Source organism: Drosophila ananassae, chromosome XR, assembly GCF_017639315.1.
Source record: "Drosophila ananassae strain 14024-0371.13 chromosome XR, ASM1763931v2, whole genome shotgun sequence".
Lineage (NCBI taxonomy): Eukaryota > Metazoa > Arthropoda > Insecta > Diptera > Drosophilidae > Drosophila > Drosophila ananassae.
Window position 1 is genome coordinate 18,202,740 of NC_057932.1, and position 17,978 is coordinate 18,220,717.

The following is a 17,978-nucleotide window of genomic DNA, read 5'->3' on the forward strand; positions in this document are numbered from 1 at the left end:
TTCTTGGTTTCAAGATGGCTTTTATATTGATTTTAAAAATATACTTTTCAATATTTTTGTAAAAATTTTAAAGATTTATTATTTATGTTTATTATTGGTTGGAAAGTTTATTTATATTTGCAGTTTTTATTATAATAATTTTATATAAATTGAGTCAAAAGACACTTATTTTCAAGTTAAAAAATAAATTCAAAGATGTTCCTTAAATTAATATGGAATATAATAATAAAATCACCATAAAAAAGGTGGTCTTTTAATAAAAAGTTTATAGATTAGAAGAGATAGAAGATATGTAGATAGATTCTACTATATTCTCTAGAAGGAGTTAGCTTAAAAAGGTAACTATAAGTTAGTTATAAGTTAAAAGTAAGTAATAATTAATATTTAATATTTCTTTATCAATAATCATTGCATTTTAAACTTAAAACCGAATAAGTTAAAAATAAATCATAGTCTCAGAGACTATTTGAGATTATTAGATTATTATTAGATTAGATTCCCCTCAAAAAATATATAGTGATAAATATATAGAAAGACTCTATAGAACGACGCAGTACAGAGTGCAGTTGCAATCGAATTAATCGCAAAGCGAAATGGTTAATTAAATTCTAATTTCGATTTCGATTTTCTCTCGTCCTCCCACACACACACACAATAGTCTGCTGAATCCGAAGAAGTACGCCTCGCGTCGCTCCCAGACGCAGAACCAGGCGATCAGCACGATCTGCAACGACCGGAGCAGCCAGCAGACTGGCGCCAGTGGCGGTGCGGGCGGTAATGGTACTACGGCTGCTGGTGGAGGTGGAGCCAGTGGCGGCGGCGGAGGAGGAGGCGGTGGCGGCGGCGGTGGAGGTATGCGGGGCACTGCGGTGCAGTACTCGCCACGATCCTACTACGATGCGAATCGCGAGAAGCGGGGAATACAGGTAAAGACTTATATGGCCGAGGGCAATGGTTATAATCAACGGTCGGGCAGCACAACGCTTTACAGTAAGGTGGGTAAAAAAAATTCAAATCAAAAATAAAAAATCAAAAGCATTTTTGCATCAAAAAAAGAAATCATAGAGATGAGCGAAGCAGTTGCTATGCAAAACTCAGATTCCTATTACATATATCTATGTATCCTATATCTATACTTGTATCTAATACTCCCTACATAGTGCTACACAGGTGGCGCCACAAAGCAATCGATAGCCGGTACTTCTCATCAAAAATAAATAGATTCAATTAAACAGAAATCATTTAAATTAGAAAGAATTAAAGTTGAGAGAGAGTTGAACTAATTGCCGTTCTTCATAAACAATTTATATTTTAATAGCCGAGTGGAGGTGGAAGCCTTCTAGCCTCCTAGCCCCCTCCCTGGGAGAACCTGTCACAAGCAGAGTCGGAAAACGTTTTAAAGACTTGCCTTAAATACCATTTGCATTCAAGATGAAAAACTATTTACTTTATTTCCATTTATTTGCGGAAAATCTCTGGGAAAATAGAAGCATTCCTGGTGGGCAGGAGGGATGGAGGGAGGAAGGGAGGCAGATGTGAGAGATAGCTTGGAGCGATTGCTGGCGCCACCTGTTGTTGTTGTTTGGCTTAGTTTCATGTTTGTTGTAATTGTAATTTGTGTTGACTTAACTGTAATTGTAACCGTTAATAGTTTTGTTTACATTTTATGTTTTATTTTTTGTTTTTTATTTTTTTAATTTAATATTAGCTATCTCTTTCTCTATCTCTGTTGCTATCTCTTTCTATTATTTTCTGATATATCTCTTAATTTTCTGTTTCCTTTTTGTATCCACCTTTATAGTTTTTTCCGAATTTTCCTTTTGCTCTCCAATTCGTATGATTTATCATTAGCTGTAATCCCATAATGCTCCACCCCCTATAGACCCCCCCACCACCACACCACCTCCACCCCCCGCTTAATGCTTTGACTAATTAACTACAAAATCGATATAAATATATATATATACACATATATATATATAGTATGATATTAAATAGTATACTCTCTCTATAGAGCTCTATGGCTTATGTGAGAAATCTCTTAAGTATCTTTCTGTTGCTTCTTATTATTGTTGTTGTTGTTGCTGCTACTGTTGTTTGTTGTTTTTGTTTTTGGCGTGGGTGAAATAAAAGTTTTTCCCGCTTTCCTACTCCCCCTCCTCTCCTTTGCATAAAACAAACACATGCAACAAAAACACAACCAACCAACAACCTTCAAGCTCTCACAGTTTCGAAAAAGAAACTTTTTTGGCTGCCGCTTTTATCTTCTTCTTAACGCTTTTCCACCCACTCCCCCCCCCCCCCCCCCCTTTTTTTTTTTGTGGGGCTTAGTTAGTTAGTTATTTTGCCACGCCCATTTAATTGAAGGACAAGCAGGCCCAATGATGCACTCTAAACACCCCCACTGACACTCACCCCTCTCCAAGTCACTCACTCCAGCACTCAAAACTTTCGTAGCCCCCCTCGTTTGCCACTCACAACCATTGTAACTGCCCTCCACTACTACTGTCCTTGACATCTCTCGTTAAATAGCTGCAGCGACTACTGTGATCTCTCCCTACGACGACCAGACGGTCAGAAAAGAAGAAAGTCAAGAATTCTCAAGAAATTAATGTGTTTTCTTTGTCTAACTCTCATTGTATCTGATTTGTTGCGTGTCTATTATATTTATATTTGTTAATAAATATTTATTTATAACTTTAAAACTAAGAGAAATAATATTTTTTTCATTTATATGATTTTTTTTTATTTTTTGTTCATAAACAGGAATATTTTCTTTTTTGTTTGTCCGTCTGAGCTTTGATTTTACAATCAAACAAATAAATACATGTTTTTTTTATACAAAATAATAAATTAAATACTTTTTTTGAATAAATAAAAATATCAATATCAAAAATATTGAAAATATAACGTAAAATTAAAAATTGGACTATTTTTTTTCTCTTAAAAACTATTAATTATGTTAATTAAAAGGAAACTTTATAATAAAAATACCCTTTTCAATTCTTTAAGATAGGATTAATGATATAAAAGTTATTAAATCCAATTAAAATTATTTTCCAAATTTAAAAATTAAATTATATATTAATTGTAAAAATAACAAAAGAAATAATATTACTTTCTAATATTTCTATCACCCACCAAGAAGCCATAATTTCTTTTTTATTGTCCATAAAACTCGAAATTATTCTCCACAAATAAAAAAACCAAAAAAACAACAAAAAATTAAACAATAAAGTACAGAGAAACTTAAAAAATATAACTGGTGAAAAGTTTTGAACAAAATCCACTTAAAAATTAATGAGATTCTCTTGCTGATTAAGTTGCCACCTCGACAGATATGGATAAAATGCAGAAGCTAAATAGTTTTCATTTTTTTTTTTGTTGCTCATTTTCCATTTTCCATTTCACATTTTCCATTTCCCATTTATCCATTTTGCGAAAGTTTCCACGAGAAAAAGAAAAACAGAAACTTTGGAATAACCAAAGTTGTATTATTATTGGTTGTGTTGTAAATAAAAATAAAAATTGTTTCCCCCCCTTTTTTAGATGCTCCATTTTCCATAGTTTTTCTGAGTTGTTACCCCCTCTAGTTGTTGTTGTTGTTTTTTTCTTGCCACAATTTGTTGTAACTTTGAATGCATGCGGATCGGAATTGGATTGCATTTATTGAGTTACTGGTTATCAGTTATCAGTTATCAGTTGCTATCAGTTGCTTTTTTCCGCTATTTTATTTGCGTTGCATTTCCTCGCTATTTCCTTTCCCTCTCACTCTCTCTCTGGCTCTCCCTCCCTCTCCCAACTGGGCACCGTTATAACCCTATAATTTCCGTTTCCTGTTACCCCGTTACCACGTTTACCGTTAAAGTTTAACGTTATTCTGCGTATATATATAGAAATATCTTGTATCCCCTAACCACCCACCTACCACCCCACCACCCTATCACCCTATCACCCTATACACCCCACCCACCAGAGCTGTTGTTATATCTTATATAGAAAGTATATAGCATACATACTTATATCGAAAAGAATTGGTCGCATCTCCAGCCTAAAAAAACTAAGCAAAGAAAAAACCAAAAAAGAAAGAAAATTTAAGATCAAAAAACTACACTTACTGCAAGCACCGAGAAAGGTAAAAGATATATTAAACAAAAAAAAAAAAAAAATCCTTAAAAAACAAAGCAACAAAAATTTTATTTCTTATTAATTTTCCATCTATTATTGACTTGCCCCACCAACAAAAAAATTAAAAATTAATTTTCTTCTTGTTGAAATTTACTATTTTTTACACTTTTTTCTATAAAAAATATTATATTTTTTATTTTTAATTTAATGCCTTGCTCTCTCACTCTTACACACCCCAGCTCTTTATATCTCTCTCTCTCTCTCTCTGTCTTTGTCAGTCCGATTTTTTATTTTTATTTAAAAGGAAAAATTAAAATTTATTTTTTATTTGTTTTTATTTTCTTCTCCTTCTCTTTCTCTTATGTCCTTTTTCTCTGACTTTCTCTCTCTCTCTCTCTTTCTCGCTAATTCTTAATTATAAAGTTAATTACTTTGTGGAAAGTTCCTTCACTTCGGACCTGCCACCATTTGGGGCACCACCGAGTTTATGCATTTTTATCTGCAATTAGCTGTGGGGTATATGTCCCCCCGAAACCCCCCTACAACTTACAACTACACCCCCCACTGTCTCAACCAGTTTCCTATTTTTTTTCTCCACCCTCACTCGCTCTTACAAAAAAAATAATAAAAATAAAATAAAAAATAAAAGGAAAATCACTTCCCACGCCCTTTTTTTTGTCCTATTTTTTTTCATTTTCATTTTTCTCGTTTTTCTGTTTCATTTCGTTTTTTCTTCTTTTTTCATCTGTCTTGCAGGATTTTCATTTTCACAGGACTCTCAAGACCAATATTTTAACTAAAAATTAATAATTAATAACTAGTTTTTTGGGAAAAATAGCAGGAATGTGAAAATGAAACTCCCACTCTTTGTTTTTTTTATTTTTTTGGACATGAATCGCAACTAAACGTAGGCCTAAGTCTGTGTCTCATCTATTTTATTAATTCCCAGTCTTAATCCTTCCCGACAATCGATTGCTAATCACTTTCTTCTCTTCTCCAAATATCCTTCCATCCGCCACACAGCTGTCGCCGGGACGTGAGTGCTCCGACACGGATCTGGAACCGCCACCCGCCTCCCAGAGTCAAGACTGCGAACCCACGCCCCCCCTCCAGCGCCACAACTCCAGCAGCTTCTACCTGCCGCAGGTGAGCGATGCTGGCGGCCTTAATGGTAGCATTTCCACAGGTGTGGGTGCCGGTGGCGGAGGCGGCACTGGAGGAGGAGGAGGAGGTGGAGGTGGCGGTGGCGACTCCCCGCGGCACATGCGACTCTATCATCCGCGACACAGTCCGCACGCGAGACCCAGGTGAGTTAATTAACCCCCATCATCATCATCATCATGGTCATCATCCTGTGGTGGCCAGGATGCCCAGTGTCCTGCAATGTCCTGCCTCGTCCGGCAACTCTGGCCGTCTAATTCCATTTCGATTTATGGCCACTCTTGGTTAATAAATGGACCGCGCCACCCATTAAGTGCTTACTTATAAATAAACTATCAAAAATTAAACGCCATCATATATTTCGAGAGGAAAAACAAAGGGATAGTGGAGAGTGGATAGTCTGTTACATCACGTATACGACTTGTTGGCACGACATTTATGGGTTTCTTTATTTAGATTTATTCTAGAAGGGAGGGAGTTAAATTGGAGATAGTAATTAGGTATTTTTAATGGTAATTTATTAGGATTTTATTTTAGTTTATAAGATGATTTTTAAAGAAAACTTTTAATGACATTTTTATAAAATCAAGTATACGCCAGGTGGGCTATAAGAAGTAACTATTTCTTTTTCACTTTCTATCATATTTATAGAGGTTTTTGTTTGAAATTTTAAGACAAGAAGACTAAATATTTAATTTATAAAATGTATAGATAATAATGGCAAGTTTTTTTATAGAATTTTTAACTTAAAAAATGGCTTAAATGACATATTTAAGAACAGTACTCTTTTCTTTTACTTTTCTGGCCATAAGAAGTCTATTTTCTTTTAAAAAAATCGCTTAAAATTGTCAAAAAAAATGGCATATACTATAATAATTTTTTTTTGTAAACCCCTAGGGGCCTGGATCCGCAGCGCGGCTATACGAGCGATGCCCTCTCCCCGGACCATCCTGTAGGATATGGCGTGGGAGTCAATGGACCCGCGCAGCAGCAGCAGGCGGCTCTGGCAGCGGCAGCAGCGGCGGCGGCAGTGGCAGCACAAAATCAACGCAACGCCACTACCACTGCCACGCCCACCATGCAGCAAAGGATCAAGCCGCTGGGCGTGGCCACGCCCCTTGTTATGGCTAGTCCAGTGCGAAGGTGAGTCCAGCCATCTCTCTCTTATCCCAAATCCGCCATCTCTGTCTGTCGGTGTCGTCGCTTGTCGGCGGATACTTTGCATAAAGATTTATTTCTCTCATGTGAATGGACTGCCCCCCTTTTGTGCCACAAAAAAAACCCATCTAGTTACCGTTAGTTGCTCTAAATCAAATGGATCCTGCGTCCTTTTAGCCATGACCTTTCTGTTGTTGCTTCTAGTGTTGTTGTTGTTGTTCTGATTGCTATTTTATGTTTGCATTTATTTATTATTTTTTTTGCTTTATTTTATTTTTAAAAGGGGGTAATTTTAAGGGTTGAAAAAGATTGAATATTTGAAGGAATATTTCAATGAGAACTCAATAGGCTTGCTCTTATTTTTTTTGTTTAGTTCTTTTTAAAATATAGAAAAATCTAAAAATACTTAAAACTACTACTTTCGTCACCAAAATATCAAATTTTTCTTAAATTAGAATGATTATTCGTCAATAAGACTCCTATTTTGCCATAAAATTCTGAAAACAATGGAGTGAGAGGAGACATTTAGCTTCTTTTTGTTATTTTTTATAGTTTATTCATTTTCTAAACTAAATAATATGTAAAGAAGTGTATTTTCGTCACCAATATATCTAAAAATTAGGAGAGTAGAGTGGTTCTTCGTCACTAGAGTTTTATTTTTCCAACAGATGTTTATTTTTATTTTTATTCTGTGTAAAGAAGCTTATAAATTATAAATTCCACTTAGTATTTTTTATCATTATTGATATTTGTTGGTAGACAAATATTATTTTCTGTGTAAAATATTAAAAACTCTATTTAGCAACTTAATTATCTATTAAGTATTAACTTTTTGAAAGAATTTAGAACTCAGTTAGCCCCATAACCGAATTGAGAGCTATTTTTGGGGGACCTTAAGGGGTTAAGCCTTTGGTGGGTGTGTGGGATGGCCGTGTGTGTGGGCCTCCTCCTAGTATCCTGGTATCCTAGTATCCTTGAAGCCTCGTAGCCTGCTTGTTGTGGCATTGGTAGTTTGATGTTTGTTTATTTGGTTCGCAGCTTCGACGCCTTCCATCCCAGATGCCTAAACAATTTTTTAAGCTAAATAATTAAATTAGAGCTTCTAGTAAAGGGATTAAATATTATTTAAGAATTTATTTTGCTCTCTCCCTCGCTCCGTGGTGGCCTTTAAGCAAAAGAAAGCGAGATGGCAGTAGAAATTGAAAGTAAAAGAGATGGCCTGAGGGTCATTAACCCCTCGAATGTAGCTCTCTCTTTCTTGGATTAGTTTCACTTGCACTTGTTGTCTCTCTCATACACTTCGCCACCTTGCCCCTCTCACATCACGATTTTTTTCCATCCAAGAACTAATATGAAAATTAATTATATTTTCCCACCTTTTCTTTTTCCCCAAAAAAATTCAAATTTTTTTTTCTGTGTCGATTTCCGAAGTCAATACTCAAATTCTGAGAACAGTACTAATTCCTAGGCTTAGCGAAAAATCAAAAATCAAAAAGACCAAAACACAGAAGTCCAACAACGAAAAACCAAGAAACAAAACTAAAAACTATATATACGATTTATATAAAAATTAGTAATAAATTAAATGTAATGTATGAGTTAAAAAAAAAAACAAAAACAATAAAATAGAAAACTGGATATCAAAAAGCAGAGGGAACAAAAACAAAAAGAAAACACCGGAAACTGTAAACCGGATCCAAAAACAATTCTTCAGTTGTCTCTTCCGTTCTGCCACTCTCGTCTCTTTCTTTCGTTCAATTCTTCTCCGTTCTTCACCCTGTCTTCGCTCTTAAATACACACCTCCCATCCCGGCAACCGTAAATCCGATAATCCGATAATCGATTCGATAAATCGTAAAATCGAAAAGCAATAGGCACCTTCTACCGAGCACCTTCTACTTTCTTTCTGAAGCGCGAGGTGAGTTTGATTTACTTTCTTTTCTTCTTTCTTTCGTTTCGCTTTCATTCTATATACGTTGTTAATTTTCTTTTCGTTTCCGTTTCCGTTCATTTTTGGTTGCCGTTTTCCTTTTGTTTCTTGCGTCCGCCTTTAACCCCACAAAACACACACATTTTGCGCATTTCTTAACCCCAGGTTGTGGATAGTCCCATAAGTCCATAAGTCCATTTCTACGAAGACTCTCTTTCTCTCTCTTTCTCTCGCACATCTCTGTGGTTGGTTCTTCTCGACAACTCCATAATTAACTGCATTTCGATATATTTCGATCCTCTGGTCTCCTAATCTCTCGATAACAATCGATAACAAGCGGTGCTATTTTGTAAATTTTGTATATAATCGGAGAATGGTTTAGATCGTTAGGTTTTGGGTCAAATACTACTAAAAATCACTGTTTAAACGATAGTTTTTGAATGGAAAGTGTTGATTTATCGATTATACCGATAACTCGTTGTAAATAAGTTCATTTTGAAGGGTTTCTGACGATGCTACCTGGAAGAACATAAAAAATATGATATTTAAGATCGTAGCAAGCCTGTGAAAGTGAAAACTGTCAACGTTCTAGACACATTATGGCCTCCACTCACACTCTAACTACTCTATACGTCGGACGGAACTCAGAATCGAGCTCTCGGAATCACGTTTAGAATTTAGGGAACTTACAAAAAAAACAAAATCCTCAAAAAATTATTTTGTGAATTCTTCTTCTAATTTCGGCAATCGATATTCGGCTATTTCTCCTCTCAATCTCAATCTCCAACTCCGTCCGCGCGCCACCTTACACCTAACACCTAAACACCTTACACCCAAACACAACAAAACACAACACACCAAAAAAAAAACCTTCGAAAAAGGAATCTTTTTAGCTCGATTTGGAACAGAGATCAGAGATATATAATATATATAATATATGTATACGATAGATCGGTGGAAACAAGGAAAAGAAAGCGCAGGTAATCCGAAAACTGTACGAACGAAGGAGGCGAGAAAGAGGTCCGATATAAATCGATAAATATCGATCTTCGATAACACAAAACTTCAGCGTTGAAACCGTGCCAAAATTATAAAAATATAAGAAAGGAACACCACTTCAATTTTTATACTTAAAATCGGCAAGTCTCTAGAATCTCCAGATGGACCTGGAACTGGACCAAGTGCGGCATCAGAATCAGAGCTATGCCGGCAGCTGCTCCTCAGGTCGCCACAGCCAGTCGATGAACCGCCTTAATCTCCTGGACAAGACGCTGCCCATTCCGGTGGCCACCGCCCCCCAATTGCGTGCCCGCCGCCAGTTTAGCTTCAACGGGACGCGGTATGTGACGAGCGGTCTGTCACCGAGCAGTCAGCAGCATCTGGTCAGGATCAGGGCGGGTCAGGACGTGAGTCATGCGATTCGGATGCCAGGCGACGGTGGCACCACCAATCTCAGTGTCAGTGGCAGTGGCAATGGCGGTGGTGGTGTTGGATCCTATGAGGCGGCTGGCGGCGACAATTCTGATCACAAGCAGGAACTTCCCAACCGGATCTCCCTGGGCGACCGAGGGGGAGGCGGCGGTGGCGGCGGAGGAGGAGGAGCAGGAGGAGCAGGTCAGCGGGTGCGCTATCCCCGGAGAACTGACAACGAAACGAGAGGATCGGGAGGTGTGAGTGGAGGCGGTACTGTACGTCGCAAACAAAGCACCTCGGAGGAGGACTTGGTCGAGGAGGAGTACTACGAGGAGATGGTTCTGGCGAAGAGCTACCACCGGGAACCGGAGCCACGAGAACCCAGCAGCGGCTACGACCAGGCGGACCAGGAGGCTGAGCCGCCGCGGTGGCGACGCACCAGAGTCCTGAAGGAGGGACCCGGAGCCGGCACCGAAGTCTCCGGCACCAGTCCCCACCGGTATCCCCGGAGGGCCCAGATCTTCAATCCCCAGAACCGCCTCAACCTGGCCCAGTCGATACTGAAGACCCGCATGGAGGAGCGCCAGATGGAGGCCGAGCGGAAGGCCAACCTGCAGAAACTCCACCTGAATCCCGAAGTCAACCAGAAGCTGAACTCGAATCTAATGTCGAACGTGAACCTCCATCCGCACCAGCTCCACCACCAACGGGTTAAGAGTCCACCCTTGAACGCCGGGATCCTCAATCCGCGTCCCAATCTGGTGTCGAGGCTGCCGCTGAAGCTGATGGAGGGGCCGGCGGCGGCGGCTGGCTCCAAGATGGACTACATCACCTTGGCCGGACTGGTGCTGGGCTGCCTGGTATCGTACGCCCTGTTCTTCCTGTGCTGGTACTTTAGTTGGCTTAAGAATCGGGTGGTCGGCCTGCGGAAGAGATTCCTCGGCCAGGCCAACCTCTGGGAATTCTTCGATCTGGAGGACACCACCCGGTACTCGGTGCAGACCAAACTGATCCTGGCCCCGGTGATCATTGTGTGTGCGCTGCTCTACTGCGTGGTGAACATCCTGCATCTGGTGGTGCAGGTGGTGCGCTCTGATGTGCCGCGCACAGTGGTTATCTTTGTTCATCGGATGGCCAACAGCGGCCTCCTCGGCAGCCTCACCACTGGCATGGGACTGGGTCTCGCCCACGTTCCCCACCAGCGATGGGCTTAAATCTCCTTCTTTATAGCTCCAGAGTCCCTCTAGGGGGGCGATGGAAACTCTACAACCAACCGGAGCAGTCTCCCGGAGGCTGAGATTAGGAAACTGTAGGAGGAATCCTAGAGAATACTTATCGGAGAACCATATATTGCACCTCTCTTGAATCTGGTCGCGGTCATTCGTCATGTGTTTGGTCGCTTCTAAATAAAATAATGTAAAAAGAATTTAGTTTAGAGGTTTAGTTGATTTATCGATTATTGCCAATCGATTATTTCAGATTTTAAATAATAAAATATAATTGTATAATATATTTTAAATTGAAACTTGTTAGCATTTCTTAATCAATAAATAGAGAATTGGAGTCTAGGAATTGTTTCTTAAAACTATTAGATACTAAAGCAAAATATCACTTTCTTAGATTATTATCGAAATAATCGATATTGGTATCTTAAAATAGATAGATACAGTGCCTATCTTATCTAACAGTTTTTATTTACTTCTGTTTCTGGAGAGTATTTATGGACTATCCTATTATTCTAAACTTATTTTAATTGTAACTCATTATATAATCGATTGTAGAAGACATAAATTATATAATCGATAACTTTTCAGCTGATATTATTGGTTAATCGTATTAGTTATCGTTTTTAACGTTTGAGGTACTATACTTTAAGGTAGTAGACCAATGTGACGGCCCAAATTTGGACGTTTTTTTGAAATTTTTTTTGGACAAGAAAATAAAATGCGATCGTCTTGTAACTTTTACATGTTTATTTTAATACTTTCTAGGGTACAAAAAAATTTAGTTGACTTAATTGTACTTTAAATTATTAACAGTATTTTCTGTTGAAGTAGAGGTCACGAAAAAATGGTGCGCTGTTTCGGGGAAGCACACAGCCTTCCGTAGTCATCAGAATTTAAAAAATCAAAGAAATTATTATTATGTAGACCCTATTCTAGTGACTGAACCAAAAATATGCATAGAAAGTGAGAAATTGTATAAATGTTGGAGTTTTGAAAAAAAAATACTCAAAATCAATGTTTTTCCGTTGATAAAATGTTAAAAAAAATCAATTTATTATTCGAAATTTAAATGTTTTAAAGGTTCGGCATTTAGATATGTGTATGTAGAATATTCAGTTAAATTTTAAGCCAAATCGGTTGAATAGTTTTGAGTCAGTGCTTCCCCGAAATTTCAAAAACCTGGTTTCGAGAAAATCGCGTTCAAAGTTTCGACACCCGTTCATACACACTACGGCGCGCTCTCTTTTTTTGCCAATAACTTTAACAATATTCTAAATTTTGGTCTGAAAATTTAACAGCATGTTTTTGAAATGTGGTTCTTTCAAAAAATGTTGAAAAAAAAAAATCGATTTTTTGAACCCATCACATTGGTCTACTACCTTAAAAGAAAAAATTAAATAAATAGGGAATATAGACAGCATTATAGATAACAAGTTTCTAGAAACTAGAAACATTTTGAAAGCATCTATTTTGATAAAAAAAAAAATATAAAATAAATAGCCTTTAGTGAAAAAGTCTCTAAACTCCATTTCTAACCAATCCGATAACCCAATTAATTGCTTAACCCTCCATTTTGTAACCAAACCTCTGTAGTTTAGTTATAATTTGTTAACTAAACTAAAATAAAAAATGTGTAATGGACACCCCCCTGCTTCTCTGTTGGGTGGTCCTGTGCCTGGATGGTCTAACCCTCGCCTGGATGGAGGTCATTGCAATCTCATTCGCATCCGATCGCCTCACTATATCTGTTCCTGTCTCTGTCGCTCATGCCACAGCAGCAGCTTGCGTGCCTGCCTGTCTCTCTCTCTCTCTCTCTCCGCATGCCTCCAATAATCGCCCTCAACCTAAAACCACCATTACATGACTAATCCATTAATCCATTATTCGTGTATAACCCCACACAGATCCAACCCGGGCACGCCCACTCAGCCGCGACGCCCCGACTTCATTGGACTGAACGCCCAGGCGGTGGCGCAACAGCAGCAGCAGCAGCAACAGCAGCAGGCAGCAGCGGCGGCAGCTGCAGCAGCAGCCTACTACGAGTACACGAGTGGCCTGCCGCCACAGCATCCGCAGGCCCCAAGCATCCAGCAGCAGCAGCAGCAGCTACTCCTGCAACAGCAACGCGTTCTCATGCAACACCAGCAGCAGCAGCAGCAGCAGCAAGGTAAGTAGTGGCATTCGCCTCCTCTGGCATGGAATTTCATGAAATTGTTTCATTTCTATGACAGCTCTGCAGCAGCAGCAGGTGGCAGCCGTGCATGCAGCACATCCCCAGCACGCGGCACTCGCCCAGGCGGCGTACGGCGGCAGTCCCCAGAGGCGCTTCCTCTCCGAGGGCGAGCTGGTGCGCCAGGGAGCGGGCGGCGCCGGCGGCGGCATTTCCGGAGGCGAGCTGAGCTATGCCCGGTCCAACAATACGGTGGACAACATCCGGGAGCTGGCCGGCAGCCCGCAGCGGGGCGTCTACATGTGGAAGGACACATCGCCGGGCTTCGGTACTTCCGTTGGCGTGTCCAGTGGAGGACAGCAGCAGCAGCAGCAGCAGCAGCAACAGGTGGTGGCTAGCAGCGGAATCGGCAGCAGTGCGGGCACGCTGTCGAGCAGTGGAGGAGTGATGCCACATGCCCAGTACATAACGGCCGGCGGAGGGACACATCCGCTGATCATGACGCACTCTCGCCTCCAGGACTACGCACTCCAGCAGCAGCAGCAGGCACAGCACCAGCAACAAGCAGCGGCCGCAGCAGCAGCTGCTGCAGCGGCGGCAGCAGCTTCCTCATATCATCGCTCGAATCCCACGAGTCCGACGACCATGCCACAGGTCTCCGGAGCGGGTGGCCAGAGCTATATCCTGCGCTATGGAGGTGGCGGCACCGGCACGGGCAGTAGCGGCAGTCTGGCCAGCGTTACGGCCAGTAATCCGGTGAGCGGAGGAGTTGGCGGCGGACCAGGCGGACCAGGTGGCTATCAGCCAGCTTTGCGCGGCGGTGTGGCTGTCTTCCCGCCAAATCCGCTGGGCAATTCCGGCGGCGGCAATCCCCAGACCCAGCCATCGCCGCAAATCAAGCGAAAACAAACACCCACGCGACCCATGAGCTTTGTGCGCGCCCTGGAGATGACCGACTCCATGGAGATGCAATCCCTGGAGCAGCATCAGCAGCAGAATGGCGGTGTGCCCGGCATGAATAGTAGCCAGCAGGGCGGTGGCGGCGGAGGCGGAGGCAGTGCAGCACACTTGATGCAGAACAACTCATCCAATTCGGGCACTCCGGACAGGGCCAGCATTTACGACATGAACTACGAGATCTCCGTATAACCCGTGGTGGTGCCCGTGCTACTGATGCCACCTGCCTCCAATAGTAGTCCAAATCCAGTGCCAGCATCAGCTACAATGGTGGCCACCTCCTCATCCGTTACCATACAGCAGGCAAAGTTTTTTAATCAGCAGATGGAACCAGCCGCCTACGCCTCGGTGCCAGTTTTACCCCTTAAGACCATGACCAATGGAATCGCCGGAGTAGCTAGCAATGCACAGCCACATCCTCATCACCACCACCATCATCAGCAGCAGCAGCAGCCGCACCACCACAACCACCACCAGAGCCAGCTCCTTCAGCAACAATCACTGCAGAACAATTCCCAAAACAAACGAAAATTTTCAACATTTTTCTAGATAGGATTACCAGTTTCTGTTCCCCCAAACCCCAAACCCATACTGCATATATATCAAGAGTATATATATGTATTATGTAATAGGCACTGCAAGAGTCATTTTGATACATTGTTTTACTAATTTGTACGAATATGATAGTTTTTTACGAAATGTTTAACCTGAGAATCGGATTTTAAAACGAAATGATTTCAAAAAGAAAAAAACCAAAAACAAAACGATATCAGGGCAAATGCATGTATGGCGGCCTTAAGAGCTCCACGCTCTTAGTTATTATACTCATGTCCTGTTCTGTATTTGCCCTGCTACCCCATCCCCCTATCCTACCATCCCCACTAGCTATATCCTTTATACATATAGATACACACATATATGGAAACCGTTTGCAATCAAATTTGAAAATCGCCAAAATTTGTAAGAGCTAATACAAAATGAGAAAGAAAAAATACGAATTCGAAAGCATATATTGTACATGTGTCTCTGTAAGATTGTGCCAGTGTGTGTGTGTGTGTGTGTGTGTGTGTGGTGTGTATGTACTGTATTTTATAAGATTTAGTCTCTATATATTTATCTATTTATGCCATATATGTATATGTATATAGCCCGGGTGCAGACAGAGAAATTAATTGTCATTTGTGTACATAGGATGGAGGAGAGTTATCGAGTGCTGGTGAGGAGTAGAGTATCCATCAGATGAGAGTACAACCCGAGTACAGTGCCAGCCATAAGGTTCTACTTTGTTAGTCATAGTTTTTTTTTGTACTCTGGAAACCTTTTCCGACCACGGACGGCACTGTACTCGGGGGACTACGACGCCTCCCGAAGAGATTGCTTTAGTTTTTAAACTATTTCCTAATTTATTTTTATTTTTCTCCTCAAGTCAAGTTCAATGTTTTTTTTTTTTATAGTTCCGACCATACATATGACCCACACATACATATATATATTTTTATGTATATTTAGTAATCGTAAGTGAGCCCTAATCGCGTAACTTAAATGTCGTCCAATATTCAAATCAAACCGTTTGATTTTCATGTAAAAAAAAGTGTATAATGAACGAGGATTCTTTGGTTCTAGCTTACCAATTACTTACGTTAGGCTACGGCTATATGTATATATATATATATATATATATATAAATATTCAGATTTATATTTATGTATTCCGTAGGCACCCAGAACTTTGTTGTTATGTTTTTAAGTGCTTTAGCTTTTACAATCACAATCACAGCCACAATCACACCACAAGAGTGTGTGTGCTTGTTTTTTTTTTTTAGAAAAATTTCAAAAACTTTTCTGTTTCATACATATATATATATATCTATTTTTTTTTGTAATATTTCTTAGAAGTAATATCCATAACCTGTAACATACACACCTGATCTAAGAGGGGAAACTCTATATGTGTCTGTATTAGTTTTGTGTGCTGCTGCATCAGGCGATAGATCTAGATATATATATATAGATCTATATATATGTATATGATCCGCATAGTATATATACATATATGTATGTGTAAGTGAAAGAACAAAATAACCTGGTTAGAGTCCCAAGAACCTTTCCCTGATCAGATCACGAGAGTTTGCAAGGAACAAGATACTTGTAAAGACTATATGAAATATATAAAGGATCAAGAGTATTTAGAGTATAAGCGTTTTTTGCTAACACATTAATTCATGAATTTGCAACAATATTTAATATACATAAAAAAAGAAAAAAATGCATATACAAACAAACAAAAACACAGAAAACAAAACAGAAAACGAGATAAACGAAAAAGCGAAACAAAAATGTAATGTAAAGTGTAACAGGATAGGAAGAGGATGAAATTGTTTTAGATTTTTATACCAAATCGATGTAATACCACGAATTGTTTACCTTTTTTTTATTGTATTCCTAAAACCCTGAACCTCACCCTGCAATCCAGAACCTTGATCCTCTAACCCTTTAACCACGCCCCTGACTTCGGCGGGGGATGTGAGAGAAGCCAGAGAAACAAACAAGTTAAGAATATGAAAGATTCTTGGGTTCTAAAATTGTTTTTTTTTTTGTATTGAATACTTATGTAATTTGTAAATTATATGACAAGTAATCAAATAGCAAGCATAAACGGCAAGGCAATTAATAAACAATAAAAATAAAAGAACGCGTGTTTTTTTTTACTAACAACTTTTCCGAAAATCGATAGTTTCATGGCCGAAATTTTTATTTTACATAATCCTTCATAAATATCCTTTATAATGTATATACCATCGAAGGATACTTATGTCCTGATTCCGAAAGTCCATTCCAAATTCGAATCGGTTTTGAAACTCCCGAGATATTCACTTTCGAAATTATAACAAATTTCTTATGACGAAAATTCAATGTCCCTTCGGTGTCACCTTGGCTTCTACCATATCTTTGGTTACCAGTCGATGCTCCTTATTTTTCCGCATTTTATGACCCATCACAATCCTGGATTGGATGCGAAATAGCCGAGATATTCACAAAAAACTGTTTCAAAAAATCGAATCCACCTACTAGGCGTTCCTGTTCGCCTAGTACTTCAAGCCTGGTAGCGGCCGAAAATTGAAAATTTTTCAGCCAATTTAGGTGGTGACGTCACGGATAGGGCTTGGATATGTGACGTCATCACTAGGTGGTGTCTTGGCTACACTGGGTCGTGTCTTGGATATGCAGGTTTGAGTCTGAATTTTCAAAATTGGCGGGGGCGGGAAAATATTTTTGAATTTGAATTTAAATATAGCGGGTGGTATTTGGGTCCATGGGTGCGGGCGGGAAACTTTTCTTTCAAATTCAAATTTAAATGTACCGGATCGAATTTGGATCCACAGGTTTGTGTCTTAGCTGCAATGGTTTGTGTCTCGGGTTCGGCCACGTACCCCTGTGATGACGTCACACGTGGAACCCAAATCCGTGACGTCACGGCCTAAATTGGCTGAAAAATTGTAAATTTTCGGCCGCTACCAGGCTCGAAGTACTAGGCGAACAGAAACGACTAGTAGGTGGATTCGATTTTTCGAAAATGTTTTTTGTGAATATCTCGGCCATTTCGCGACTAAGCCCGGATCGTGATAGCTCAAAAAATGCGCAAAAATACGGCCCTCCTACCTGGCTAACAAGATCTGGTCTTGGCCAAGTTAACACCGAGTGGTAAACAAATTTGGCTAAAAAGAATATAATTTTATTTTTAATTGTTTATATCTCGGCCATTTCGCAACCGATCTGGAAACGAAGTACTGATCCTGGATCAGGACTTCAATATCCTTCGGACTGCATCACAGGAT

General features: G+C 39.9%; 2 protein-coding genes across 4 annotated transcripts in view; both read left to right on the forward strand.

Annotated features, from left to right (window-relative positions):
* Positions 1-16,831, forward strand: part of LOC6504472 (palmitoyltransferase ZDHHC5-A) — a 41,452-nt gene extending 24,621 nt beyond the window's left edge. Inside the window, exons 8-12 of one of the 3 annotated variants that reach the window (XM_001966927.4) lie at positions 659-995; positions 5,152-5,435; positions 6,187-6,432; positions 12,921-13,183; positions 13,248-16,831. In XM_001966927.4, coding sequence (XP_001966963.3) covers positions 659-995; positions 5,152-5,435; positions 6,187-6,432; positions 12,921-13,183; positions 13,248-14,335 — 2,218 coding nt within the window. In that variant the 3' untranslated portion in view covers positions 14,336-16,831. Of the gene's footprint in view, positions 1-658; positions 996-5,151; positions 5,436-6,186; positions 6,433-7,878; positions 8,366-12,920; positions 13,184-13,247 lie in introns of those variants that run through there. The other 2 variants (XR_006507704.1, XR_006507705.1) reach the window with 2 other exon arrangements.
* Positions 8,959-11,216, forward strand: LOC26514200. The gene has a single exon (XM_014904006.3). It carries the CDS (start codon positions 9,538-9,540, stop codon positions 11,002-11,004), a length of 1,467 nt encoding a protein of 488 aa, XP_014759492.2. The 5' UTR covers positions 8,959-9,537; the 3' UTR covers positions 11,005-11,216.
* Positions 16,832-17,978: the final 1,147 nt, after the last annotated feature.